At 35.7% G+C, this 23247-nt stretch overlaps 4 protein-coding genes across 8 annotated transcripts in view; 2 read left to right on the top strand and 2 right to left on the bottom strand.

The window, feature by feature from the left end:
• Window positions 1-23247, bottom strand: part of LOC142354325 (ras-related protein Rap1-like) — a 519643-nt gene that overhangs the window by 181146 nt on the left and 315250 nt on the right. The window lies entirely within an intron of this gene.
• LOC142354076 (uncharacterized) lies at window positions 7795-12971 on the top strand. Its single transcript, XM_075406352.1, has 5 exons — window positions 7795-7941; window positions 9155-9374; window positions 10052-10208; window positions 11751-11871; window positions 12281-12971. The coding sequence occupies exons 1-5, from the start codon at window positions 7822-7824 to the stop codon at window positions 12482-12484; spliced, it is 822 nt and encodes a 273-aa protein (XP_075262467.1). The 5' UTR covers window positions 7795-7821; the 3' UTR covers window positions 12485-12971.
• Window positions 15635-23247, bottom strand: part of LOC142354546 (RAC-beta serine/threonine-protein kinase A-like) — a 59370-nt gene continuing 51757 nt past the window's right edge. For all 3 annotated transcript variants that reach the window (XM_075406864.1, XM_075406863.1, XM_075406865.1), the window contains exons 10-11: window positions 16566-16683; window positions 15635-16020 (exon numbers count right to left, since the gene is read on the bottom strand). In XM_075406864.1, coding sequence (XP_075262979.1) covers window positions 15715-16020; window positions 16566-16683 — 424 coding nt within the window. In that variant the 3' untranslated portion in view covers window positions 15635-15714. The remainder of the gene's footprint in view (window positions 16021-16565; window positions 16684-23247) is intronic.
• Window positions 17466-23247, top strand: part of LOC142354548 (phosphatidylinositol transfer protein 1-like) — a 22511-nt gene continuing 16729 nt past the window's right edge. The window contains exons 1-4 of one of the 3 annotated variants that reach the window (XM_075406867.1): window positions 17466-17614; window positions 18032-18207; window positions 20867-20971; window positions 22352-22514. In XM_075406867.1, coding sequence (XP_075262982.1) covers window positions 18115-18207; window positions 20867-20971; window positions 22352-22514 — 361 coding nt within the window. In that variant the 5' untranslated portion in view covers window positions 17466-17614; window positions 18032-18114. Of the gene's footprint in view, window positions 17687-18031; window positions 18208-20866; window positions 20972-22351; window positions 22515-23247 lie in introns of all 3 variants that reach the window. The other 2 variants (XM_075406866.1, XM_075406868.1) reach the window with 2 other exon arrangements.

Raw genomic sequence — 23247 nt, 5'->3', positions numbered from 1 at the left:
GACTGTTGAGTTTCACGGGGAAGCTCAAGAAATTCAGCTATGGCGTCCAATGAAAAGCTGAATTGGCTACCGGGATCAATGAGGGCGTAGGTATCGAATGCTTTATCCCCCTTGAGGAATGATACCGGAATAAGCTGCAATTGCTCATACCAATTTTTCGGTGTTTCTGAGCACTGGTTAATGCTGAACGATTGGTTTATTGCATTGCCGTTTAAATTACGTCGTTGCACGTTTTGATGGCTTTGGTTGTTGAAAGTTTGGCCATAACGGCTGTTGGGGGCTTTGTTTGTTTGACTTTTCTGTTGAGAAAATGTATTTGGATTTTGACTTGAATCGTTACTACTAGAAGAAGCTGTTGGATTGCTACCAGAAACAACTTCAGTGGAAAAGGCTGCTGTAGGGCGTTTGATTTGCTTGGCAGGATCATGAAGAGTTGTGTGGTGGAATCCACTGCAAACCTGACATCGTTTTTGCGATGGGCACGTTTGTTTGTGGTGTTTGTTGCTCAAGCAGTTTGTACACAAATTGCTTTGGCTGACGAGGTTGTATCGATCACCTGGTGAGCACAACTGATACTCAGGGCAAGTGGCAATGCTGTGTTCTTGTTTGACCTTCTCGCAAGATCGTTTTGTGTTAAAAGTTTTATTCGGAACGTTTTGTGAAGTTGACGGTTGTTTCTGCTGAGGCGCAAAGTTCCAATGTTTTCTACTGTTTTCCGCTGATGCGTTGTTGACTGACAATGGGAGGTTGCTTTTGTATGGCTTGGTTTGTAGGTTGTTCGAGTTGACAAACTTTGAGGCTTGAGAACTGATGGTTCTTTGATTGCTTTCTCGACTCACTTTGTCGTAGATTTGAGCTTGGAGCTTTAACCATTGTTGAAAATCGACGAGAGTGGGGTCTGAGCTGAGCTCGGTAAGACAATGTTCAGTCCATTTCACAACCAAATGATATGGTGTTTTCTCTTTGGCTTTCTTAATGAGTTCTTTCTTAACTGGTGTTTGCCAGTTTTCGAGCTGGTTTATGAACGCATTAACAACTACAGTACAATCGCCGGAATGTCGGATTAGTTCATTCAGTGCTGTCTGATAATAAGATGGATCGCAGGAGTAAGCATGAATCAAGTCCTTTGCTTTCCCACTTACAGAATTTTGCAAGTAGGTTATACGATGCGTGTTTGTAATGGAAGTGTTGTTCTGAATCATTGTGTTGAAGTTATTGATCCACTCGTGAAAGTGGATAGGGTTACCATTGAAATTCTGAAGTTTCAGAGGTGGCAATTTGATTGAATGTTTGAAATCATTATTTCCTCTTTCCTGTGTTACATTAGTGTTCGAGTGTACTGAGCTAATATGTTGATTGACAGTGGGTAGTAAACTCTGGTTGGTTACAGGCTGGCTGAACTGATTTTGTCCAACAGGATTTAGCTGTTGATTAATGCACATTGGGCCATGGATCGTGGAAGTTACTGGGGCTTGAAGGTTCGATTGAAGTTGAGAGCCAGGAATAAACTGGTTGTTACACAACTGACTGGGCTGTGCCATATTTTGATTAATTGAGAAGCTTGTGCTGACGAGGCCGTGTTGACTGTTCACAGGTTGTGGAAATTGCAGAGGAGCTGCAATTACGTTTGATTCTGAAGCTACCTGGTTTGGCTGAAAATTAGGAGCTGCAGGATTTAAGACGGTATTTTGATGCTTTTGTTCCATCAGGGGTACAGTAATTGGAGGGAAACCTGCGGAATGTACCCCAGTTATAGGATTAATACAATGATTGGATTGTAGGCAACTGTTTTCTGCTACTATTTTATCAGTTCTACTTGGGAGATGCGAGGTTCTGTTTGCCACTGTGGGTAAGCAGGGGAGTTTTTGCAGATCACAGTTCAACAGTTGACTATCGAGGTATCCATTTGTTCCTATTTGAATTTGAGAAGGTCCAAAATCCTGTTGCAGATTGGGAAAATTATGGTATAGAGGATTTCTGTTGGCAGTTGAATCCTGATTATTGCTTTGATTTGGCAAGTTTAAATTAAAGGTTTTCTCCAATACCGAGTTTTGGGTAAAATAGATCATCTGCCTGTAATTGAATAGTTGGATCTGCCAAATTGAAGGGGTTTAAAAGTGAGTGATTGCTTGAAAGGTTCAAATTTTGGATTGGAAGCAAAAGGTTCTGCGACATGTTAAAATTGTCACTCAAGTTGATTTGAGCTGTTTCAATTTCGTTGACCTGTCTATTTTTCAGAGTGGAGGCAATTTTGAGTTTACCTAATCTTGTTGGAGATGTGAATTCCTGGCTGGTATCTTTGTCAAAGTAGGGAAAAGGATTGGGAGCATTTATTTGGTTTTCAAAGTTATTTTTCGATTTTAGAAGACTTTCATGAACTTCCCTTTTAGGATTTCTTTGGTGGGCTTCTAGCACATGTTGAATTTGAAGTCCTGGTTCATTAGATGTTTGTAGAAACAATGATGGTTGTCTTCGCCGTGGTGGTATTGGGGGCGGCTGATTGATGAAGTTACTGCTGGTCTGCTTTTCTTCTATATCGCGCTGATGCTGGATTCGTTCCTTGTCGTCACTGGGCACAGGTGTTGATTGCTGAGACAAGTTTTTTCTGCTGGAGATCATGCTGGCATCATCTCTAATGCAACTGGAAGACTGACTGATCTGGCCATCGTCGTCCAAGAGATCGACATGCGGTTCCAATTCATTGAGTCGAGTTATTAATGTCGTTTGCCTATTCAATATTGATGATGCAGTGCTTTGATGTGGCTGCTGTCTCATCACTTCCTCTGAAAGTCTGAAAGTCTCTTGAGCTCCGCTTCCTGGCCTTTGATCTTGTTGATCATCAAAGACAATGATCGGAAACTCCTTTTCTGCTCCACAGTTTTCTCAAGGAGATCGAGCAGTTTCTTCATTGACATTTCTGTGGCTTTGAACATATTGATGGCAAACTGACATTCAGCGCTGTTATGCTTCGACATCTTGGTGGCTGTTGCTTTGTTGAAGCTGACTGTTGAAGCTGTTGGTGAAGCAGCTCATTACTGAAGGTGAAGAACGGCTTTGAAAACCGGAGCGACGCAAATTTTTGATTTGAAAAAAGGTTGTCTAAGGTTTGAATGCTAATGATCCCAGTTTTCTCTTGTTCAAAAGACCAGCGACGCAACTTTTCTCAAAAATGATGTCCTAGGATGTGTTTTGTGTGATAAATCTAGCTTTTTGCACTAAAAAAAACCTAAAAGCTTTTCCGAACGTTCGCGCGTTTTAACCGTTTTTCGTTCAACAGACCTAAATAATTGCTTGTTTTTTGTTGAATTAACACAAGTTTCGCCTAAATAGCTGGCGTTAACTGTTTGAACTAGTGTGTGTGGCTACTGTGGTTTACAGGAAAACTGTGCCTTGCTACAATTATGCAGTTGAACCAATATTAGACCAGAACTCAAATAATTGTTACATTAAACTCCTTTTTCTTGAAAACTTCAATAAACTCGTCTGTTTCTCTCAAATTCGAAAAAATTACCTGGCTTATAAAGCTACCCAAGAAACTTTCCTTACCTCCCTAACCCTAACCGAGCACTATGATTAAAAAATAACTCTCACAGTTTTTTGCGAATTTATAACTTTGAAACCTGTTCTTTTTCTAGGAGTTTATTGTTGTTGTGACGGCTAAAGATAAAAAATTTGTAAAAATACGATACGTTTAGGCAACAAGAGTTACAGAGGGGCTACTGAATGCTAGAAAATTGCAGAGACGAGTCATATTGTGGAGATCTTTGGAACTCTTTGGTGTATTGACTTTTTTCGGGTTTTGCAAAAACTTTTTCGTTCTCTTTAAAACTGTGTGACTTTATCTGTTGTTTTTCACTCTTTCTTCGTTATCTTTAATATGCATTGATTCTACTAAACTTTCAAAGCTCTCTCCGACAGATATCGTCTGAGATCTGCCTTTCAAAATAACTGAGAGTAGGAAAAAAATATCAAATTTTCTGGTGACTACTGGAACCAATTTTCTTCGAAAACTCCTCTTCTGCTAATGGTAACGTCTGAAACCAATAAGAATAAAAAGACTCCGCAGACGGCAAAGTCTGAGACCGAGGACTTCTGCAAAAAATCAAGTTTGGACGTTTTTTCCAAAAAAAAAATTAAAATGGTATTTATTTTCGTCAAATGGAAGTTTTGATATTTGGTGTGGCGCCTAAGGACTTTCTATTTACTTCCCTATAAAGTTGAAACTATCAAACTGACTGACAATGACTCGTTTTAGGGGTTTGTTTAGTGGTTTATTTGGGAATTCAAATGAATATGTCGTCAGAAAACTAACTTGTGTTTTTGATTTTTCTGAATTCAAAAATTTTTTTCTGACATTTCTCATTTATATGATACTGATTGGATAAATCTAAGGAAATGGCTTTCTGTTTGACTGCAAATTATTTCAAGAGAGTGTTTTATTGGTTTATTCCACAATTGAAACGGATATGGATTGAGAAAACTAAATTGTGTTTTTTGAATTTTCTGAAATCAAAAAATTTTTCTGACATTTCTTATTGATATGATGCTGGTGTGATATATCGATCAAAGTGGCTTTTTGTTTGGTCGAAAACCAATTGAAAAGAGTGGTTTAATAGTTTTTCCCGCAATTCAAACGGATATGTAGTCAGAAAACTAAATTGTGTTTTTTGAATTTTCTGAATTCAAAAAAATTTTTCTGACATTTCTTATTGATATGATGCTGGTGTGATATATCGGCTTTTTGTTAAGCGGCTTTTTGTTAAGTGGCTTTGTTAAGTGGCTTTGTTAAGTGGCTTTTTGTTTGGTCGAAAACCAATTGAAAAGAGTGGTTTAATAGTTTTTCCCGCAATTCAAACGGATATGTAGTCAGAAAACTAAATTGTGTTTTTTGAGTTTTCTGAATTCAAAAAATTTTTTCTGACATTTCTCATTGATATGATACCGATGTGATATATCGATCAAAGTGGCTTTTTGTTTGATCAAAAATCAATTCAGAAGAGTGGTTTAATAGTTTTTTTCGCAATTGAAACGGATAGGTAGTGAGAAAACTAAATTGTGTTTCTTGAATTTTCTGATATCAAATAATTTTCTCCGACATTTCTTATTTATATGATACTGATTGGATATATCGATGCAAATAGCTTTCTGTTTGATTACAAATCTATTCAAAAGAGTGGTTTAATAGTTTTTTCCGCAATTGAAACGGATATGTAGTCAGAAAACTAAATTGTGTTTTTTGAATTTTCTGAATTCAAAAAATTTTCTCCGACATTTCTTATTTATATGATACTGATTGGATATATCGATGCAAATAGCTTTCTGTTTGATTACAAACCAATTCAAAAGAGTGGTTTAATAGTTTTTTCCGCAATTGAAACGGATATGTAGTCAGAAAACTAAATTGTGTTTTTTGAATTTTCTGAATTCAAAAAATTTTCTCCGACATTTCTTATTTATATGATACTGATTGGATATATCGATGCAAATAGCTTTCTGTTTGATTACAAACCAATTCAAAAGAGTGGTTTAATAGTTTTTTCCGCAATTGAAACGGATATGTAGTCAGAAAAGTAAATTGTGTTTTTTGGTTTTTCTGATTTAAGGAACATTTCTCTGATTTTTGTGTTTTTTTTTCGCAGATTTTTCTTTAAAAATGAGAAAATTGCCTTAACTCGCTTTGAAAATAATGAAACTAGTCAAGGTTTTTGAATCGAGGTGTTATAGTAACAAATAAGCTTTTTTTGGGGGACAAATATCAATTTTTTGGAGGCTTTTTGTCGAAAAAAAAGTAGAGATTTTGGATGGCTCTAACCGGGGAACAGGACATCAGAGGCAACGTCTGAGACCTCGGGCGGACTTCTGCTGGTGACGTCTGAAACCGGTAAAAAAAACTTGATCCTCTCGTCGGGGTGACGTTTGTAGCCCAAACTTGGCTTCGTCGCTGAAAAAATTGCTTGTCTTTTTTTTGTGTCTTTTCTGTGTCTTTTCTTTGTCTTGACCGGCTGCCAGCTTTCGGGTTCCGTTTACTGTGCTCGGAACTTGATGGTTGCACTGACCGCTGATGCTCTCTTCAGTGCGTCGCACAAGTTGTGGAACAAAGAAACTATTTGCCGGTAACAGGGGAGACTTTTGTCCTCAAAATTGTTTTGGGGAAAGAAGGTTTTGTTCTTTGAACGAGGGGTAAACCATAAAATGTAAGAGAATGTAGATAAGGATTCAATTACATTGTTCTAGACAGTTTGTTAAGTTTTTTTTCAGTTTTAAGTTGCGGGAACAACCAACTCGTTTTGGTTGCGATAAGGACAAAAGTCAATGTTTTTTCAAGTTTCACTTCTGACTTTATTGTTGCACGACACTCGCCAACTCAAATGAAAAATTACACCAGATTTTTCCTAAGAAAATCTTCGTTACAAAATCTTAATTTCATAAGTTTGTCAGCCTAAGTTCGGTTTCAGCCAGCTTGTTTAATATATTTTGTCAACTTTCAACAAATTACGATTATGGGATATTTTTTACTCTTTTTTCTGAAGGAATATAAACTCGTTTGCAGCATAAAGTGTGAAGAAATGAATTATGCAATAAAAATTGAGTAACTTAATGCCACAAATGGCTTCGTTTTCCTATAAAAATGGCAGTGCAGGAAGTTCTGAGAATCAAAGACCATTTCGTTGCAAAAACTATTCCACACAAAAAAATCAAGAAAAACTTCAATTAAGAAAGTTCTTTGTTTTCGCATGGTTCAAATTTATCTACTGTAAAGGGAAATTTAAAACAATTGAAGACAAAAAATATGTTGGACTTCAGACGCAGTGAATTCTATAGAAAGAAAGAAGAACAGTAGCCGCGCTTAAATGGTTAGTTTCTCCCGAATTCTGTTTTAGGTTTTGTTTTCTCCATGCAAAATTGTTGTTGTCTCAGACGTAGTCTATATTCTTCTGTCCCAAATAATGAAGTCTGCTTTTGTTTAAATCTCAGGATCTCACAAAGCTCGTAACGTTGTCCTCTCAAAAAATTGGACTACTATTCAGACCAAAAATAATCAGACGAAAACAACTTTAGATAAAATTGAGGCTTACTTTAATTTATTTCTTTATTTGAAAACTATCTACTTTTCCTTTGTGACCCCAGCATATTGGGTTCATATCATTTACTTTCCCCGAACTCAAGGTTCAAATTTTTACATAATTTTAACGCAAGGTTTACGTTTTCATTAGTGAAATGTATATCGATTTATACAATTTTTTGTCAACCCGTCGTTTTATATCTTAATTTTTTTTGCATGTCTATACTTTTTTGATGTTTTTTTTTCAAAATGCTTAAATTAAATATTGTAATAGTAAATTTAAAATTACTGAGAAAACTGTCTTGACTTTGCAAATTTTTTATACGCATAAATTTTTAAAACCGATTGTTTCTGATTCTCTTCCCATTTTTGGCAATCTCCATTTAAGACGCTTGCAAGATTTGTGATAATGTTACCCTAATCATAATTCTCGGATGCTGCAAAAAAGTCGGAATTCAACTAATTTTTAAAGGGTATTTACACAAAGAAAAAGGATTATTTTTTATACCTGTTTTTTTTTTTATTTTGATGTATTAATTGCTATAATTTTCGGTTAAAATATCGTAGTGTCAAAACCACGTGTTCACTAATAAAGTTTGGTTGACAACGTCTATTTGACTTGTTGCTGACGTTCATTTTGCTGACAGAGGGTCAAAAACAACTGCTCTGCCCAAAGTTTGGCTATAAATACGCGACACTGATCTTTGTTTATCACTCACTTGAAACTTCAGTCCAAATTCAGAAACAGTACTTTAGAAATGGAAAAAATGCTCCTATTTCTCTGTTTGTTTGGCGTGGCTCCCTTTGCTAAGGGTGCTTGGGTTCCAGAAGCAGAGAGTTTAGACCCTCAGAATCCAAAATGTATCGATATCTTGCAGGTTAGAGTTCTCTTTTTTTCTATTTTTTGCAAACCATCTTTCGATTCTAAAACAAATAATTATACCGCAGAGACAGGTCTTGCGGTCCTCAACAGCGATTGTTAAATTTGAGTTAATTTTTTGACGATTGTCTTACATATTTCAAAGTTCAAACTGAGGAATTTCTGGCAAACTTTTTTTATTTTGAACTCAGTTTGTTAAATTCGAAAAAAAAGAGTTGCGTTACGATCAAAAACGGAACTGGCTGCAAATTTTGTAGAGATTCTCAAATGTTCCAATTTTGTGGATTTCGGTTACTTATTTTCCTTCAAAATAGCATAGATGTAAAATTTAAGCCAATTCCGTAACGTTCATGTTAATACCATATATTAAACTAGCAAAACGGAATTGATTAACTTTCTCAAACTTAATCGATGTAATTAAGGTCTGATGTTATTCGGTAAAATGATGAACCACTGTCACTCATAGCAGACAAAGTTCAATTATTCAATTCAGAGTTTAAAATAGCTTTTTAAGTTAACGTACTAATCTTATACGAATATGTCTAATAAGTGCCCTGATCAGAACTCTGCGCATAGAAAAAAAACAGAGACTGGATTTACGATGATCGATTCAGTAATGATTTTTAATGACACTAGGGTCCGGGTGTACCTTAAGTATCAATTTTAAAATCTAAATAAATGTTAGATTTATTACTAGTGGTTAGTCATAAACTAACCATTATTAATTCTTTCTAACATTTATTTGGCTTTGAAAAATTGCTGTTAAAGCTGCCAAATTTCTGTAAAGTTTATGCATTAACTTAAAAAATTACGTTAAAATCTGAATTGGATTTAACTAACTCACCACGACAAAACTACCATTGAGAAATTGACATCAGATAAAAATGTTTGCAAATAAAGGATTTTAAAAATCTCTTCTATTTATTTGATCATATTTTCGAGAATAAAAGCAACTTATAGAGTTATGCAATAATCGATGCCCTAGTCGATTCAGAATGTTAATCTTGCAAAAATCTTGCAAGATCGTGCAAGATTAACATGTCTCGACTAGGGCGACTCTTGGGGACGTTACCGACACTTTAGGTAGCATCTTCAGGAAAAATTTTAGTGATGTTTCTGAAAATCTATAAATGATTATTTCACTGAAAAACTAGTTCCGTATATTTATAAATTCTCTAATGTACTTTTCATTATAAAATATCTAATTTCAGCAACTAGCAAACGGAAATGACACCAGCATTGACTTGGATCCTGTCCGGAATTTTACACCATCAGAGTGGGATCCTCTCAAAATTCCGTACTCTCTTAGTTATGGGTCTGGCCGCTGTGGAATTACAGAACAGTCGAAACTGGCACAAAGTTTTCTGTGTAACTTGAATGACAAGCGAAGTTCGGCATTGTTAACACAACTCAAATGGCACTACGGTCTTGGTAAGTCAGAAATGAAACATTTAATTGGCAATTAACTTGGTTAACATAACGGTGGTTATCAATACAACAGATCAACAGTTAATGAATCACATTTCATCAGCGTTTTTTTAAATTTTTCCACAGGTAAAATGTTTGTTTTTATTCTCCCCACTTTGGTCAGGTAAGAATAAAAATAGTGTAAAGCAACTTAATGTTTTCTCCTTTGATGTTTCTTCCTCTCTACCTCAGCCTTTTCACTCTCGTTTTTTTAGTCAGATATTTGTACCTCTTCGATGCGTGTTTTTTGGTTCGATAGTCTTTGTTAAAAGCATGGCGCGTAGAACATTCAAAAGTTTAAGAGGCAATGAACACATTAAATCTTCAACTTCTGTTTATTTTGTTTTTCTGTTTTTTTTTCTACTTCCGTCGGTTTCGGATAGGTGGTTTTATTTATAGCCCGAATAATAATCTTAATTTCTGATCGGAATGTGAAGAGTTTCAGAAAAGCTGAAAAATTTCACAAAGTTCTCTTCTAATTAAACTCTCCGAGATTTTTTGGGGTACATATTTGCTAAAAGTGCTTTAGTTTAACGCATAAAAAGCCATAAAAATCAAGAAAAATTGTGATCAATTTAAGGCAGCATTCAATTTTGAGTCCAATTCTTTCTTCATCAGCTATTTATTTTTGTTTGTTGCAGCCTTCTTAGCAGAAGCATTTGAGCCATGTGACGAGTATCCGCCTAAAAAGATGAGTTCCAGTGGTTGTTTTGGAATGCAGAGCTGTGCGAGAGTGTCAACCAAATTTATCGGGGGACGTCCTACCAATCAGAGAGCTTATGAGTCAATCGAGAAATGGTAAATTGAGTTTTTATTTGCCGTGAAACAAAGCCGAGGAGAGCCTTCTTTGGCCGGCTATATAATACTCTTTGTCATCATTTAGTTTCTTCCTATTTGCCTCTTTTTCTAAACTACAAAAAAACAAAAAATCCTTTTCATCGCCAAGCTATAAAGTAGATCATGAAAATTTTTTTTCGCGCATCGAGGATTTTTACGCCCCGAATAATTGAGATGGCTATCTTTACGACGTCTTACAGTATTTTTTGACAGAATCTTACCAAATAAAAATTGGTCTTACAAGATTTCGGCAAGATAAACATTTTCTTTTCCTTAGTGCCCCCACCCCACCAGTACCTTATGCAACCTCCAGTTACCCAGCACGTGCGTATTACATAGTAAAAAATTCACGATCAACAAAATTAGGTTTAATCATTCCTATTTTTATGAAAAGACGTCAAACCCAGTTTTATTGTCAACTAAGTATACGGGAACAACTTGATACAGATAATCATTAAATTTTTGGTTTAGTTTGCTTGAGTCGGTGGTATTCAGGCGTATTCTGTAGTTTTCCGTGAGAAAATTGTACGCTTTCAGCATTTTGTTTCTTGGACACTTCTTCATGAAATTTGTTTTACATATCGGCAACGATATTAAGCTGGGGCGCAGAAACGGAACAGGTCCATTTTTCGTAGAAGAGTCTTATAACTAATGGCGAAATTTGGAGATTTTATATATTTGACGAAAGCATGTAAAATTAGTTTTTGATGGTGTACAAATTGAATGCCAAGAAACTACACATTTTTAGTGGCAACAACATTAATGCCCGGTATTTATAATAAAGTAAAGTAATTCTTTGCTTGTGTTTGTCCAGCCTGAGTGTATTAGCAATTTTGTACTAGGGGATATGAAATTTGAGTTTTTTTGTCGGAAAGTTTAACAAATAAATGCATGAATAAGCACTAAAATACGCTCTACCTCTTCTCTAGTTAAATAGTCGAATGGGAATGCATCTTAACTGCAGAACGCGCAAGAATCTTATAAAATAGCCTATAATTTCGCAATACAATAAAGATAACCACCCCGTCGCAAATCGGTGCATTTTAAAAAGCCAAAATATAATTTTTACAATTAAGTTGGTTGATTTTTTGACACGTTGTTGACGCTAATTAAATAGCAGTCACGATACGAGTATTTAAAATAGACGAAAGGTTGCACGTTCTTCGTTTTTTCCTCTTCAGGCCGCCGGAAGGTTTAAAATCATTAAAAAATGGCTAACCTGGTGACACTATTTAAACTTATCCCTAATTGAAGACAATCTAAAAAAACTCAAAAAGGTCGAAAAATTATTAACTGCTTTTAGCGAGTATATATTGGCACATGAGTCTCCGTCTCGCAAAATATGTTAGCAAGAATTTAATTAGGCACAAATTAAACAAAACGTAAATGGTAATTAAACACTTAACCCAACGAATATCATAGGTCTTTACAAGTTTGGTATAAATAATAGGTCTCAAGTAATTACTGTTAATAAAGTTAGCAAAAAAACTCCTTGAATTTTAGGTTTGGCAACTACTATTACTACCGATACCCAATTAGTGGCAGCACTGGACAGCCCGCTGGCTACAGGAAGTGTTCACCACGAAATGGAGGGGGAACAAGCAGAATTGATAAATTTGCTCGGGTAAGATTTGAGACAAAACAGAATCATGTTGCCGAAAAAATAAACTAGCCCGAGTTGAGCTCGTAACTCAAAAGTTTTCGGGAATGATTTTTTTACTATCAAGCGTCAAAACAAAACGCAGAAATTAAGTTTGAAATTCAAAATTTGTTTAGAAAATTTTAGTTATGAAACATGCTCAAAACTGTGACAGTTTCTCACTACTTTTTCGGTGTATGAAGTCTATGCTCCATAAAATGAAAGCTCTAATATTGAATTTTTTCGTCAACGCACAAAAAATAGCCCACTAATCAACCCACACTTTACACCAAAATTCATAGCATAAATTATTGTCTGAATATAGTCTAGCGCATAGAAAAGTCCTGAAAACGTTCTTCACATAAAATATTGAACTCAAATTGTTTGTTTTCAGATAATGTGGTCTGAGGCTGAATACATCGGGTGCGCCTGGGCCGAGTGCAGCCCAACCAGTGGACAATTTTGGAACTACAATTGCATTATTGCAACCAACAGTAGCTCTTACGACATATCCGATCTGTCCAGACCTGCTTTTGATAGAAATGCTCAAATACAAATTGATATCAACTACGGGTTGCCACTGTGCTTCGTGCCTTAAGTACTTGAAACCATAGCTATAGCGTGTCCTATAAAGTTGAAATAAGCGAAGGTTTTAGCAAACCATTTTTAGTTTCAAATGTCAAAGTTCAATTTTAAAACAACTAGAAAAATCAGATGATAGAGCTACAGGAACAGAAGCGTTCGCAAGTATCTAACTTTCAGAGTAATTCAGTACTGAATCAAGAGGCTTTTCAGAAACAATTCAGTACTGATTCAGAGTCTGTCATGTCACATTTTGCTCTGATACACTCTGATTTAGACTCTTATTCAGACTCAGACTGCATTGATGCTCAATTACATTTCGTGGCATTTTTCAACCTTTCGTTTATTTTATCGTTATGGGGCAGACTATAACAGCATATGTTCCTCTGTCTTGAAATGGACTGACTGTTCGACTGTATAATCATATCAATGCTGGTGAAGGTACTGTTAATATGAGGGAGAATTTATCTCTAAAATATATTAATAAACATTGGGAACAATTATATTTTTTTGATTTCCAGTTGGAGAACTCAAAGTCACTGTGCATCGTAGGCTGATTTCGATGACATCGGCTATTCGAGTGTTGTGATTTCCTTGGACTTAAATCTAATGCTTAGTCATAATGTTGAAAAAACACAAACAGTTAAAATTAAAAAAAATTAAACTCTAAACAGTAACAGAAATCCTTCACAGCTTGTTAAGTACTAACATGTAAGTTATAAATCAGACTACAATAAGACATGCTAAATTTTTTTCCATTTGAAAGCGTTTCTCAGAATTTCTCCAGGAAGTTTTTATTTTAAATCAATTGAAACTATACTTGTTTCAAGGAAAAAACTGACCTATACCTGGGCTCGCACATAGTTGGTGATTGTGACAAGAACTAAAGTGATGTAACGTAACTAAAATGAGAGGTAAACCTGTTGAGAAATTTCTAGGAAAATTTATAGAAAAGCGCTCAATGGAAGCTAAAAAGGTTGACTAAGCTCTAAGCACACCGTTAAGAGTTCCTTCATTGAGATTTTACGATAAAAATTAACTTGTCAGATTTAGTCTCTATGAACCTGACAACTTAACTTTTCTGACTTTTTTTAACAAATTTTATCTAATTGTGTTTTTGAATATTTGGTAAATGAGTCTTAAACTAATGGGCAAAAAAAGATTTTTTAAAAATATTCATATAATAGCTTATTTCGCAACGTGTGAAAAGAAAATTGCATGGTTGCTCATAAAGTTTTTCCTGATATGGAGTTTACTTCACATCATGAAAGTTTTCAATTTTAACTGGAGCGGAAACCTTTATACAAAAGCAACTTTACAAAGATTGCTCAATAGCATTGAATTAACCGATTCGGAGCTCAAACTATTTTTTTTGACAAGTAGCTTTGACTTGGTTCAACTCAGTTGATAATGAATACTCCTCTAATACCACCTTATAGTGAGAAGAGTAACTTATTCAAAGTTCAAACTCACACTGAAATCTGCCCTATGGTATATTCGAATTATGAATTTTTACTTTTATCATCCATCTGGCACTTTCTGGCACTTGTTCGAATGTCAACTTAGTTTTACCTCGGCAATCATTCCACAATTTGATCCAATTGTCTTCCATCAGAGGGTCACCTGCGCCATTGTTGCTTACCCTTGTGTGGATGTTCTCTCTATATTGTATAAATACGTTTCAAACGGCAAAGTTTCAACAAATAAGCGAACCAAAATATAGAACTTTCAACAGATATGATTGGTCGAGAACTTTATGCCACTGAAACTGAATGCGTTCAAATAACCTGAATTTGATATAGCCTATTTCGTATTCTAGTTTTTTGCGTGTGGTTGTGCCTATTAGGCCATAGCCATTTCTCAATGCCAAGGCAGGAGTGACATGAAGCTATCACAACCAACCGAGAGTAAATTATCCAAAAAATTTTTTCACAGTAGATTTATCTTAAAGATGGCATCTTGTTTCAGAACACTGCTATTTTGTTTGGTGTATAATAGAATAATCATCCAATCAGAAGACAGAATTATTGTTTTCTCAATTCTGATTGGGACCTTAGCTTTTCTGTTACTACTTAAATCTGCCATTTATAATGGTGAACGGACAATAGGTCAAAAGGACAATAAAATTTTTTAAAAAATGGGTACTACATATTAAAAAACAATGGTTGGTTTTGGTTGGTTTTGATATGATTCTTGATAGGAAACAAAATATCAAAACAGGAAGTGAGCACTAGAATCTGATTGGCCAAGGCCCAAGCTGAATCATTTCGTTTTTGATCTATTGTCCAAATTTTTGCTTTTGATACACGTGCAACCCTAGGAAGGAAACCAAGAATCCGAACACTAATATAAGCACTATTAAACTATATTATTTTACCAGAGCGGACTCACCATCCTTGGTGCATCTACTATGCAGTAAACTTATCTTACGCTGCAGTTTAGTTTGTTATATTATATCTCTGTTAACCGTATGTATAGCCTTGACAGGTATTGTATGGTCACGTATCTTACTCAGAACAGCTGATAATGAATCATCGCTTTTTGCCTTTCGTGAACAAGAAATAATCGTTCGTTGAATAAAACTTAACTGCTCTTTAGGAATAACCACAGTTTTAGCAACTGCTTTGTGTGCAAATGCAGAGCTCAGATCTGGTACCTTCAGCAATACCTTAAGAACTGGTATCAAATTTCAAATCTGGTGATTTCGAGACCCGTAAATATTTCTTGCCTAAAATATACCTAGCTGCAAATATGAAAATAATTTTTTAAAGTTTTGTTTTTAACTTAGATGGATGATGTTTATAATAAAGCTTGATTAACTTCGTAAAATTGTATATTAAACGTCAAAATAATAGCTACTAGATTTTGCTGTTTGTAATTTCAAAGAATAACAATTTTAACCTAAAATTTGCAATATGTTTTGTCCCGTTTTCAGACATCGTGTGGTTGTTACCAACAAATGTGGGATAATTCTTCCTTTACAATTTGTTACAATTCGACTCTGCCGTGATATAAACTTTATCAGCTTTTTCCTTGACGATGTTGGTTTCTAAAGTATGCTCGGGCTTTTCAGCCAATTAGCTTCCATATTTCGAAATACAACCTCTCTCCCTTTCTCAAAATATTTCCGTTAAATATGCTGTTTAGCGGTTGCTCACAAAACATATTTATAAAAATCTGAGCTAAATAAAAAAAAATGAGTTATAACAAATATAAAAATTAGTGAGTTAGAGATAAAAACGAAGTTTACTCAAAGCTTGCTTCTTGCACAGCGTAGGAAAAACCGGCCAAATTCTCCTCCTGGTAAATAGACCGGCTCAGATCCAAATGGGCTGGCTGACCTTTTTCCTTTTGGATATATTTGGATATTTTACTCCTGTTGAAGGGCTCTACTGTTATGTAGGATCTGATTTCACGCCTCTTAAGTCTGTCCATGTCGATTGATTGCAGAAAGGGGTGGTCAAGGACTGTTTGGTCTCCGAGTCGAGTGTCTGGGTTCTTGTCTAGAAGACCTCGAACGAAGTCTATCAACAGGGGACTGATGTTGAACACCTGAAATGATTCACATGAAGTTGAAGAAAAAAACATTATATCCGGTTATTGACTGGCGCTTAGTGAGGCTCGAACCTAAAATTTGAAAATGGGGTTGATATATTTTTTGTAGAGGAGTATAATTGTTGAGATCCAAATTTTTAACACTATGAGGTGAATTTTTCGAATTATAGTACCCAACAAAAATGGCGTGGAAACTCTGGGGGGGGGGGGGGGGGGGGGCTAATGTAGCCATGTTCAGTCTTGGTTTAGAGAAGAGATGGGCTCCTTGCAAAGATGGCCCAGGGAAAATAATCGTAATGCATGTTTCCATGTCATACAAGATCTTGAAAACTCTTGGGAAACTTAAAATACCTTGATGATCACCACACCATCTCAATGAGCAAGAATTTATAGAAAAATTTTCTAATAATGCTGTCAACATTTTATCAAGATATGTCAAGATAAAATTTTGGTGATTTTGCTAAGATGTTGCTTGACAAATAATGATTTTTAAGAAGTGCAAGAGATCGTTTAACCACGTATTAAAATTTTATAACTTTTACCTGGTTATTTTTGAGATAACTGGGTCTGCATGAGGGCTCAATTGACTTGATTCGCTGGAATAAGAGATTCTGGCCCAACTGCTTCCCCACATTCTTGGGACCGTGTTCAAACGGGGTGCTGAAACAGGCAACCTTTCTAAGGAATCAGGAAATATAAGGATTGATGGGTTTCTTTCGAAACGTATCCCTAAGAAATGATATCTCATCCAACGATTTCTAAACCCAATCAACTTGGGGGAAACGAGCTGCATATGTATCTTTAGAAACTAATTACCCCCCCCCCCCCCCCCCCTCATTAGGAGCTGAAAAGATACCAAGAAATTAATGGGTCGTGGAAATGAGCAACTAATGCTGTAAATAAAAGATATTTGATATTTGAGGTGGTGACGTTCAAATATGCCGACGTAATACTATGCCGATTATAAGAGTGCCGAAAATTTATTCAATTTTTCGCCCGATAAATTCTAAACCAATCAGATCACTTTAACTGAAATGAGCGCAAAATTTCTGAACCAATCACCACGAAGTTGTGAGACTTTGGATTTTATTATTTATCAGGACAAGATAATTGGAGGGAGAAATATTTAAAACAAACAATGATAATTGCGGACCAGGGCCATGCCTCAGCGGCCCGTGGGACTTAATATGAATCTATCACAACCGAATACTGACCAGCGTGCCCTGGTTGCTTTCAAAACAGCATTCGGTTAGCATTTAATTGATAATTAATTGGTAATAGCAGTTTCGGCATTTTTATAATCAATTTCAGTTTCGGCACTCTTAAACGTCGGCATAGTATTACGTCGGCATAGTTGTACGTAATCGTATTACGTCGGCATAGTTGTACGTAATCGTATTACGTCGGCATAGTTGTACGTAATCATTTGAGGTTATGGTTGGGGCGGATAGGCAGGGGAGACTATAAATGGGAAAGAACCGCAATAACAATTTGGGCACTACAAATACTACCCGACACACGTGCGCATTTACAACAACTAAATGAGCAAACAAACACTGACAATTAAGACAAAGATAATGACACGGACAAAGTGAACAATGACTGGTTTACTATACTCTCCGGAGGAACAACATCCGGCTCCTTCCCATCACACTCCCTCGAAGTTTTACCTCCCAGTGTGGTATAATTACTGGTATATGGCGGGGGTCTGTAGTAACCCCACTAAGCAAACGAGGGTTTTTATAACGAGGCGAACATCGAAAATTGGGGTTTCTCCCATTATAGCCACCCCCCCCCCCCCCCTAAAATTATAGCCCCCCCCCCCCCCATTATGGTATAATTACCATGATGAGGGGTCATAGGTGATCTGACCACTAAGCTGGGGGGCTGTAATGGGAAAGACACCCCAGCTTTGTGTTTTCATATAATATAGAGCCCACCTCCCCAATTTTAATGGGGGCCATGGGGGGGGGGGGGGGACTGGGAAAGACCCTGAAATTGCCTATAGATCTACTGCGACTGACTGAATGACTTACTGGCCAATGAGAACAAAGGAAAGGAAGAAGGAAGGAGAGACTGAAGTGGGAAAAGATGAAGTTGATTCTGTACAAGATTGTGATGCCTTTCAGTGTGAAGGACTACGAGAAGGGTTTCCTGTACACACTGGCCTACATGTCCAGAAAGGTACACAATCGTGTACGATAATTCGCCCCCACACAATTTTGAACCCCCCCCCCGGGCGCACATGTGTTTTTTACATAGTAATGTGTCATATAACCATAAATAAGCTTATCTCTTTTTGAAAAGCATTTTTTGAGCATTTAAATTCTTGTTTGATTGTAGAGGGCTTGAAGGACAAAACATGCTTAAAAATTTTTGCATCTTTTTTGTGCCCTTCCTAACCCCCCCCCCCCCCCCCCTTAGTGGGTGCAATTTATTTGCAACACCCAGACGCACGTGTTATATGTTAACACAACGATTTACTATTAATGGCACTTGCTCTGTAATTGGGGGAGGATTACGTTCTGGGGGAAGCACAAACTGAATAGATCCAAAATTTTTAGTGAATCTTAGCAACTTCTAAGAAGGACAACAATTTGAGAAATCAATAAAGATGCGGCTCTCTTTCAGAAAATATCTAATTTCTCTCTTTAGTGCACACATTAAGTTCAATTTTCTTCAGGGAAAATTTTGATAAGGGATAAAAAAATGAATTTTTTAAACTAAATATGAAAAATCCAAAGTGACAGAACTTCTACAAGATTTCTGTATATCATTGGCACATATTGAACAATTGGCTGAACATAACTTTTGAAAGTTAACTTTTCCAAGTCTAAATCTATCTAATTTTTAGTGAGACCTTTTGTGAGTCTATAAAACAGGCTGAATGGTGAGAATTTTTACTTTACAGCATTTTCTTTGAATTTTGAATGACCAATGATGGTTTATTGTTAATCCAAGAGAGCGCATAGCATCATTGTTTTTCGGGATCTTTTCCGTTTGTGTCCCCCAGTACGTTATGCTCCCCCGAATTACAGAGCGGGTGTCATTACATGGTAAATCATTGTAAAAACATTGCACTCGCTTCTGGTGGGTGCAAATAATATGCACCCACTATGCACCCAGGCACAAACGGAAAAGATCCGTTTTTTATTTATTTCCAGTTGATTTTAAGTAGTCACGTTTTGCTCTGGAATTTTTTCCCCTAAAAACTATTTTGTTTTTATCGTTGTTAAGATTAAGTTTGCTTCGCTTTAACCAATCGCTATTTTTTCTAGCTGATATTGTTGAACGCTTATAAAAACTTCTGATCTAGCGGAGGGTTCTATAATCATGTCATTTGCAAGTAGGATTGTGTTAGATTCACCAACAAGTGTTTGCTCTGATTTTTTTCTTTTGCTTATATCTTTCACATAAACGTCCAAAAAACAGGCCAAGATCAGAGCACTTGGGCGCACAAGTTTTCGCAACTTGAGCAAATTTGGCCCAACTGTTTCTGTTTAGATATGAAGAAAGTAACATCTTTTATATAATTTTTACAAAGTTTTAGTAAAAACCATGATCGACGTTATCAAACCCTTTTTTATGCCCGAGAATGTGCTATTAGAGGTAATTGATCGTCCGCTAGTTTTTTTGAAAGTTATTAAAAATAAAACAGTAACAGTTGTCCTTTTTTCTGTTGGGAACCAATATAGAACCCTTGAAAGTAAATGGAACATCACTAAATATGAAACTAATTCTTTAATCAATTTTTAAAAAAGTTTGTTTTTTGTTGGTAATGGGGAAATAAGTCTCAAGTTTGATTGATTACATTTCTCTCCACTGTTATGTAGTGAAAAAACGTTTGTAATTTTAGGACAATCTGGGAATATACCTGGGTTCAAGCTTTCAAAATACCACTTTTTCAAAAAAAGCTGAAGAAAATAACATTTTTATCCACATCATATTTTATCTATTAGGAGATTTTATTATTAATTGAAAGAGTTTTGTTGCATTGATTTTTTTTAAAAAAAAACCTTATCTGTTCTGCTCTTAATGCTGCAAAATAAGGGCAATTTTTCACAAATTGTTGCTTCAGTTTATCTCAAAATGAATTAAAAATATTTATTAATCATCTTTTCGGCTAATTTTTGATCGTTGTTTTTGATTTTTTGCCTGTAGTTGCTAAGGAAACGTTAAATAATTTTCGTTTTTTAAACAAATTTTATCTTTTTGCTTTATCACTGTTTCCAATTTCTTGCACTGTCACTTGTATGTTTTTTGAGCCGATGTTGTTTTTTCTTGTATAATTTTAAGCCAAATAATTCTGAAAGTTTGAGCCAGCAGGATCATTTTCGACTTCGCTATCAAACCAAATTGTTCAGTGTAGTTTAATAAAACTTTTGTTTAATACAACTTTTGGGTAAATATTGGCTTACAGTCTTGTGCAAATTATTTTGTAGAAAGTATAACTTAGTTTTAGTTTCTTCTCCAGTATTCTCCTATTCTTTGGAAACTTGAAAGAGAAAAATATTGTGTTTTTTTAATGCCCCAGCTACAATCTTTTAATGCCCCCTACCAGTGTTTTTTAATGCCCCAGCTACAATTTATATGTTGTTTTATAGCACGTTACCATGTAAAAATAGCACGTGCGGCTGGGGGCGTAAATGATCAAACCCACAAAGCTGGGGGAGGGGGGACAGAATAGATCCCCCCTCAGGATAGAATGTGATAAGCTAAGGCCCCTGCTGCTGAGAAAACTCAAAAACTTTCAAAAAAATTTTTAAAAAATTTGAAAAAATTGCAAGTGTTACAAAAAAAACTGCTAAAATTACTACTTGATCTTTTTTATCTTGTATTTCAGGAGACGGGAAAAGGAAGTGGAGTCGAAGTAATAGAAAGCAGAACAGATTCAGACTTCTCTCTTCCAGATGGGAAAAGACCTGAAAGGTGTCACTTTACACACAAGGTTTAAATAGTTTCCAAATCAGTACAATGTGAGTTAAATCACAACTATTCGTTGATAGCCCCCACAATAAAAAAAAACCTGTCAAATATGTTGCACCCTATCCTTGGGCATTATTTTTGCCCACAATTACGTTTCGAAATGAGAGCGAGATACACGTTAAATAAAATTACTCTCTGAAACTTAACGGCGCTGATATCCCAGATCAAATTTCAAGTCTTGATCAGTATTTTTCCAGTGAAATACACGTCTTGAATTGACAAATCAGTGCTGATCACGTCTTATCTAAAGTCTTAAGACCTGTGAAGACATGTCAAGACTTGCTCAAGATTTGTCAAGTCAAAGTCAAGTCTTGAGCCATGACTTGACCTAGACCTGACAAGTCTTGATTAATGCCTAGTTAGACAAAGTAGAGTTTTAAGAAGAGATTATTTATAATTATTGCATTTCAAAATAAACAAAAACTGGTAAGAATTTTTACGAGAAATTTGCTAATCTGACCAAGCAATTTCTGAATTGAGCATATACGAAATTCAATTATCCGATCTATTCACCCGGAAACAAAATTTGTTTTCAATGAGCACAAAAAAGTTGCCATTACTGGGCGATATTAGAATTTTTTCATTCTCTACCAAGTGAACTATGCGGAAGTCCTCGTGTTGTCATGTGCACTTTTTTTCAATTTTGAGCAAAAACAATTAAAACTGTGCTCAATACTTGATCCAAGACTTATCAAATATTGGCCAAGACTTGCATATGACTTGTCAATTCTTGGCCAAGACTTGCGCAAGACTTGTCAAGAATTAAGACCTGATTTAAGACGTGACAAGTCAAAAAAGTGACATGATCAGAGCTCTGATACAGTACTTATCCAAGTTTTGCAATTTCACTGAATCAGTACTGATTAAGCCTTGACGTTCAGTCCCGGAGAAGTTCAAAATATTGGCGGAGTTTGTTGGCAAGTATTTTTTTATAAATCCAGGAGCAGGGCTCGGAGAAGGGGTTTGAGTAATTTTTGCTTTCCACCTTAGCGACAAACAACTATCATTCCCAAAATAGCATTTTAGTTTGTCCATGCGGGCTCAAGAAATATTTTTTCACGGGAGAAGATAATTACATCAATGTAAGTAATTAGAAATGAGTGATCGTTTCCGTTTGTGCCCTCTCCCTCAGTACGTTATGCACCCCCAGTTAAAGAGCGCGTGCCGTTGCATAAAAAATCATTATTTAAAAATATAGGACATGCGCCGGGGGATGCAAATAGTATGCACCCAATAACTTGGGGGGGGGATGGGCAAAAACGGAAAAATCCAAAAAAAAACAGTGTAAATAAGACTAAGACACTTGCTGACGTTGTAACTGGAAACTATTGCTCGAAAACAGATCTACCACTGCGAGAGATTTGTGGCTAACTGGGTGAGGAAGTTAGCTTACAAAATGTATGGAAAGAATTCCCTGAAATTCTTGGAGGATTCTTGGAGTGCCTTTCCTTACATGACCACAACTTCTTGGAATATGGAAAAACCAGACAAGATAAACATGACAGGCATTAATATACATTCTATTGAAATTAATTCTAGTATAGTCATCAAAAACATGAAAAAAAGAGTAGAAAAAGAAACGACTAGTAAATTTAAAGCTTTCCTTTACGATGAAATTTGAAATCTGCTGAGAGCTGCCGATATTTAGGAATCTACCTTGATCCAAAATTGTCATTTGAAGTACATCTAAGCGCAGTTTTAAGAAAAATGGCAGGTACTATTTGCTCATTATATAGAGTAAGAAATCATATAACTTTAGAAACAAGGCTGCATGTTTTCAAATCTTTAACCCTTTCTCATCTTTCATTAAGTGGAGTTTTTTACAAACATTGTTGGCAGAGAAAATGCAGCGTATAAATCGGCAGATTAATTGGAGCATAGAAGTTTGTTATATGCGTCGTAAGCATGATCATTGCCGTGATATTCTTCTCATTCACATGTCCTAGCAGCTGAATTATTTATTTCGAAGTTTAATCGGATAAAACTTTACACAAATTTGCCTAAGTTGGGTACATCAGAAATCTTTTATAAAATTGTGCAAAGCGCCTACAATTACAACAAAACACACGGTCAAAACAGCCGATAATATTAACACAAAAGCATAGTAAGCAGAGTAAACGATCTTAGATTTTGAAAAGAGCATCCAAGAGTGAAATAAATTACTTTTTAATGTAACAGGGAAGGGATTTTTTTTCAAAGTATTTCTCACAGAGTTCTTGCAATGTTAGCATAAAAAGA

Source organism: Convolutriloba macropyga, chromosome 15, assembly GCF_964194025.1.
Source record: "Convolutriloba macropyga chromosome 15, txConMacr16.3, whole genome shotgun sequence".
NCBI lineage: Eukaryota > Metazoa > Xenacoelomorpha > Acoela > Convolutidae > Convolutriloba > Convolutriloba macropyga.
This window is presented reverse-complemented; position numbering and strand designations above follow the sequence as displayed.

What these genes read in the sequence shown, in the direction of transcription:
- LOC142354076 (XM_075406352.1), top strand. Translation starts at nt 7,822, where the DNA reads ATGGAAAAAATGCTCCTATTTCTCTGTTTGTTTGGCGTGGCTCCCTTT. An exon ending in CAAATGGCACTACGGTCTTG is followed by an intron (nt 9,375 to 10,051) that starts GTAAGTCAGAAA and finishes TGTTTGTTGCAG; the next exon opens with CCTTCTTAGCAGAAGCATTT. An exon ending in TATGAGTCAATCGAGAAATG is followed by an intron (nt 10,209 to 11,750) that starts GTAAATTGAGTT and finishes CTTGAATTTTAG; the next exon opens with GTTTGGCAACTACTATTACT.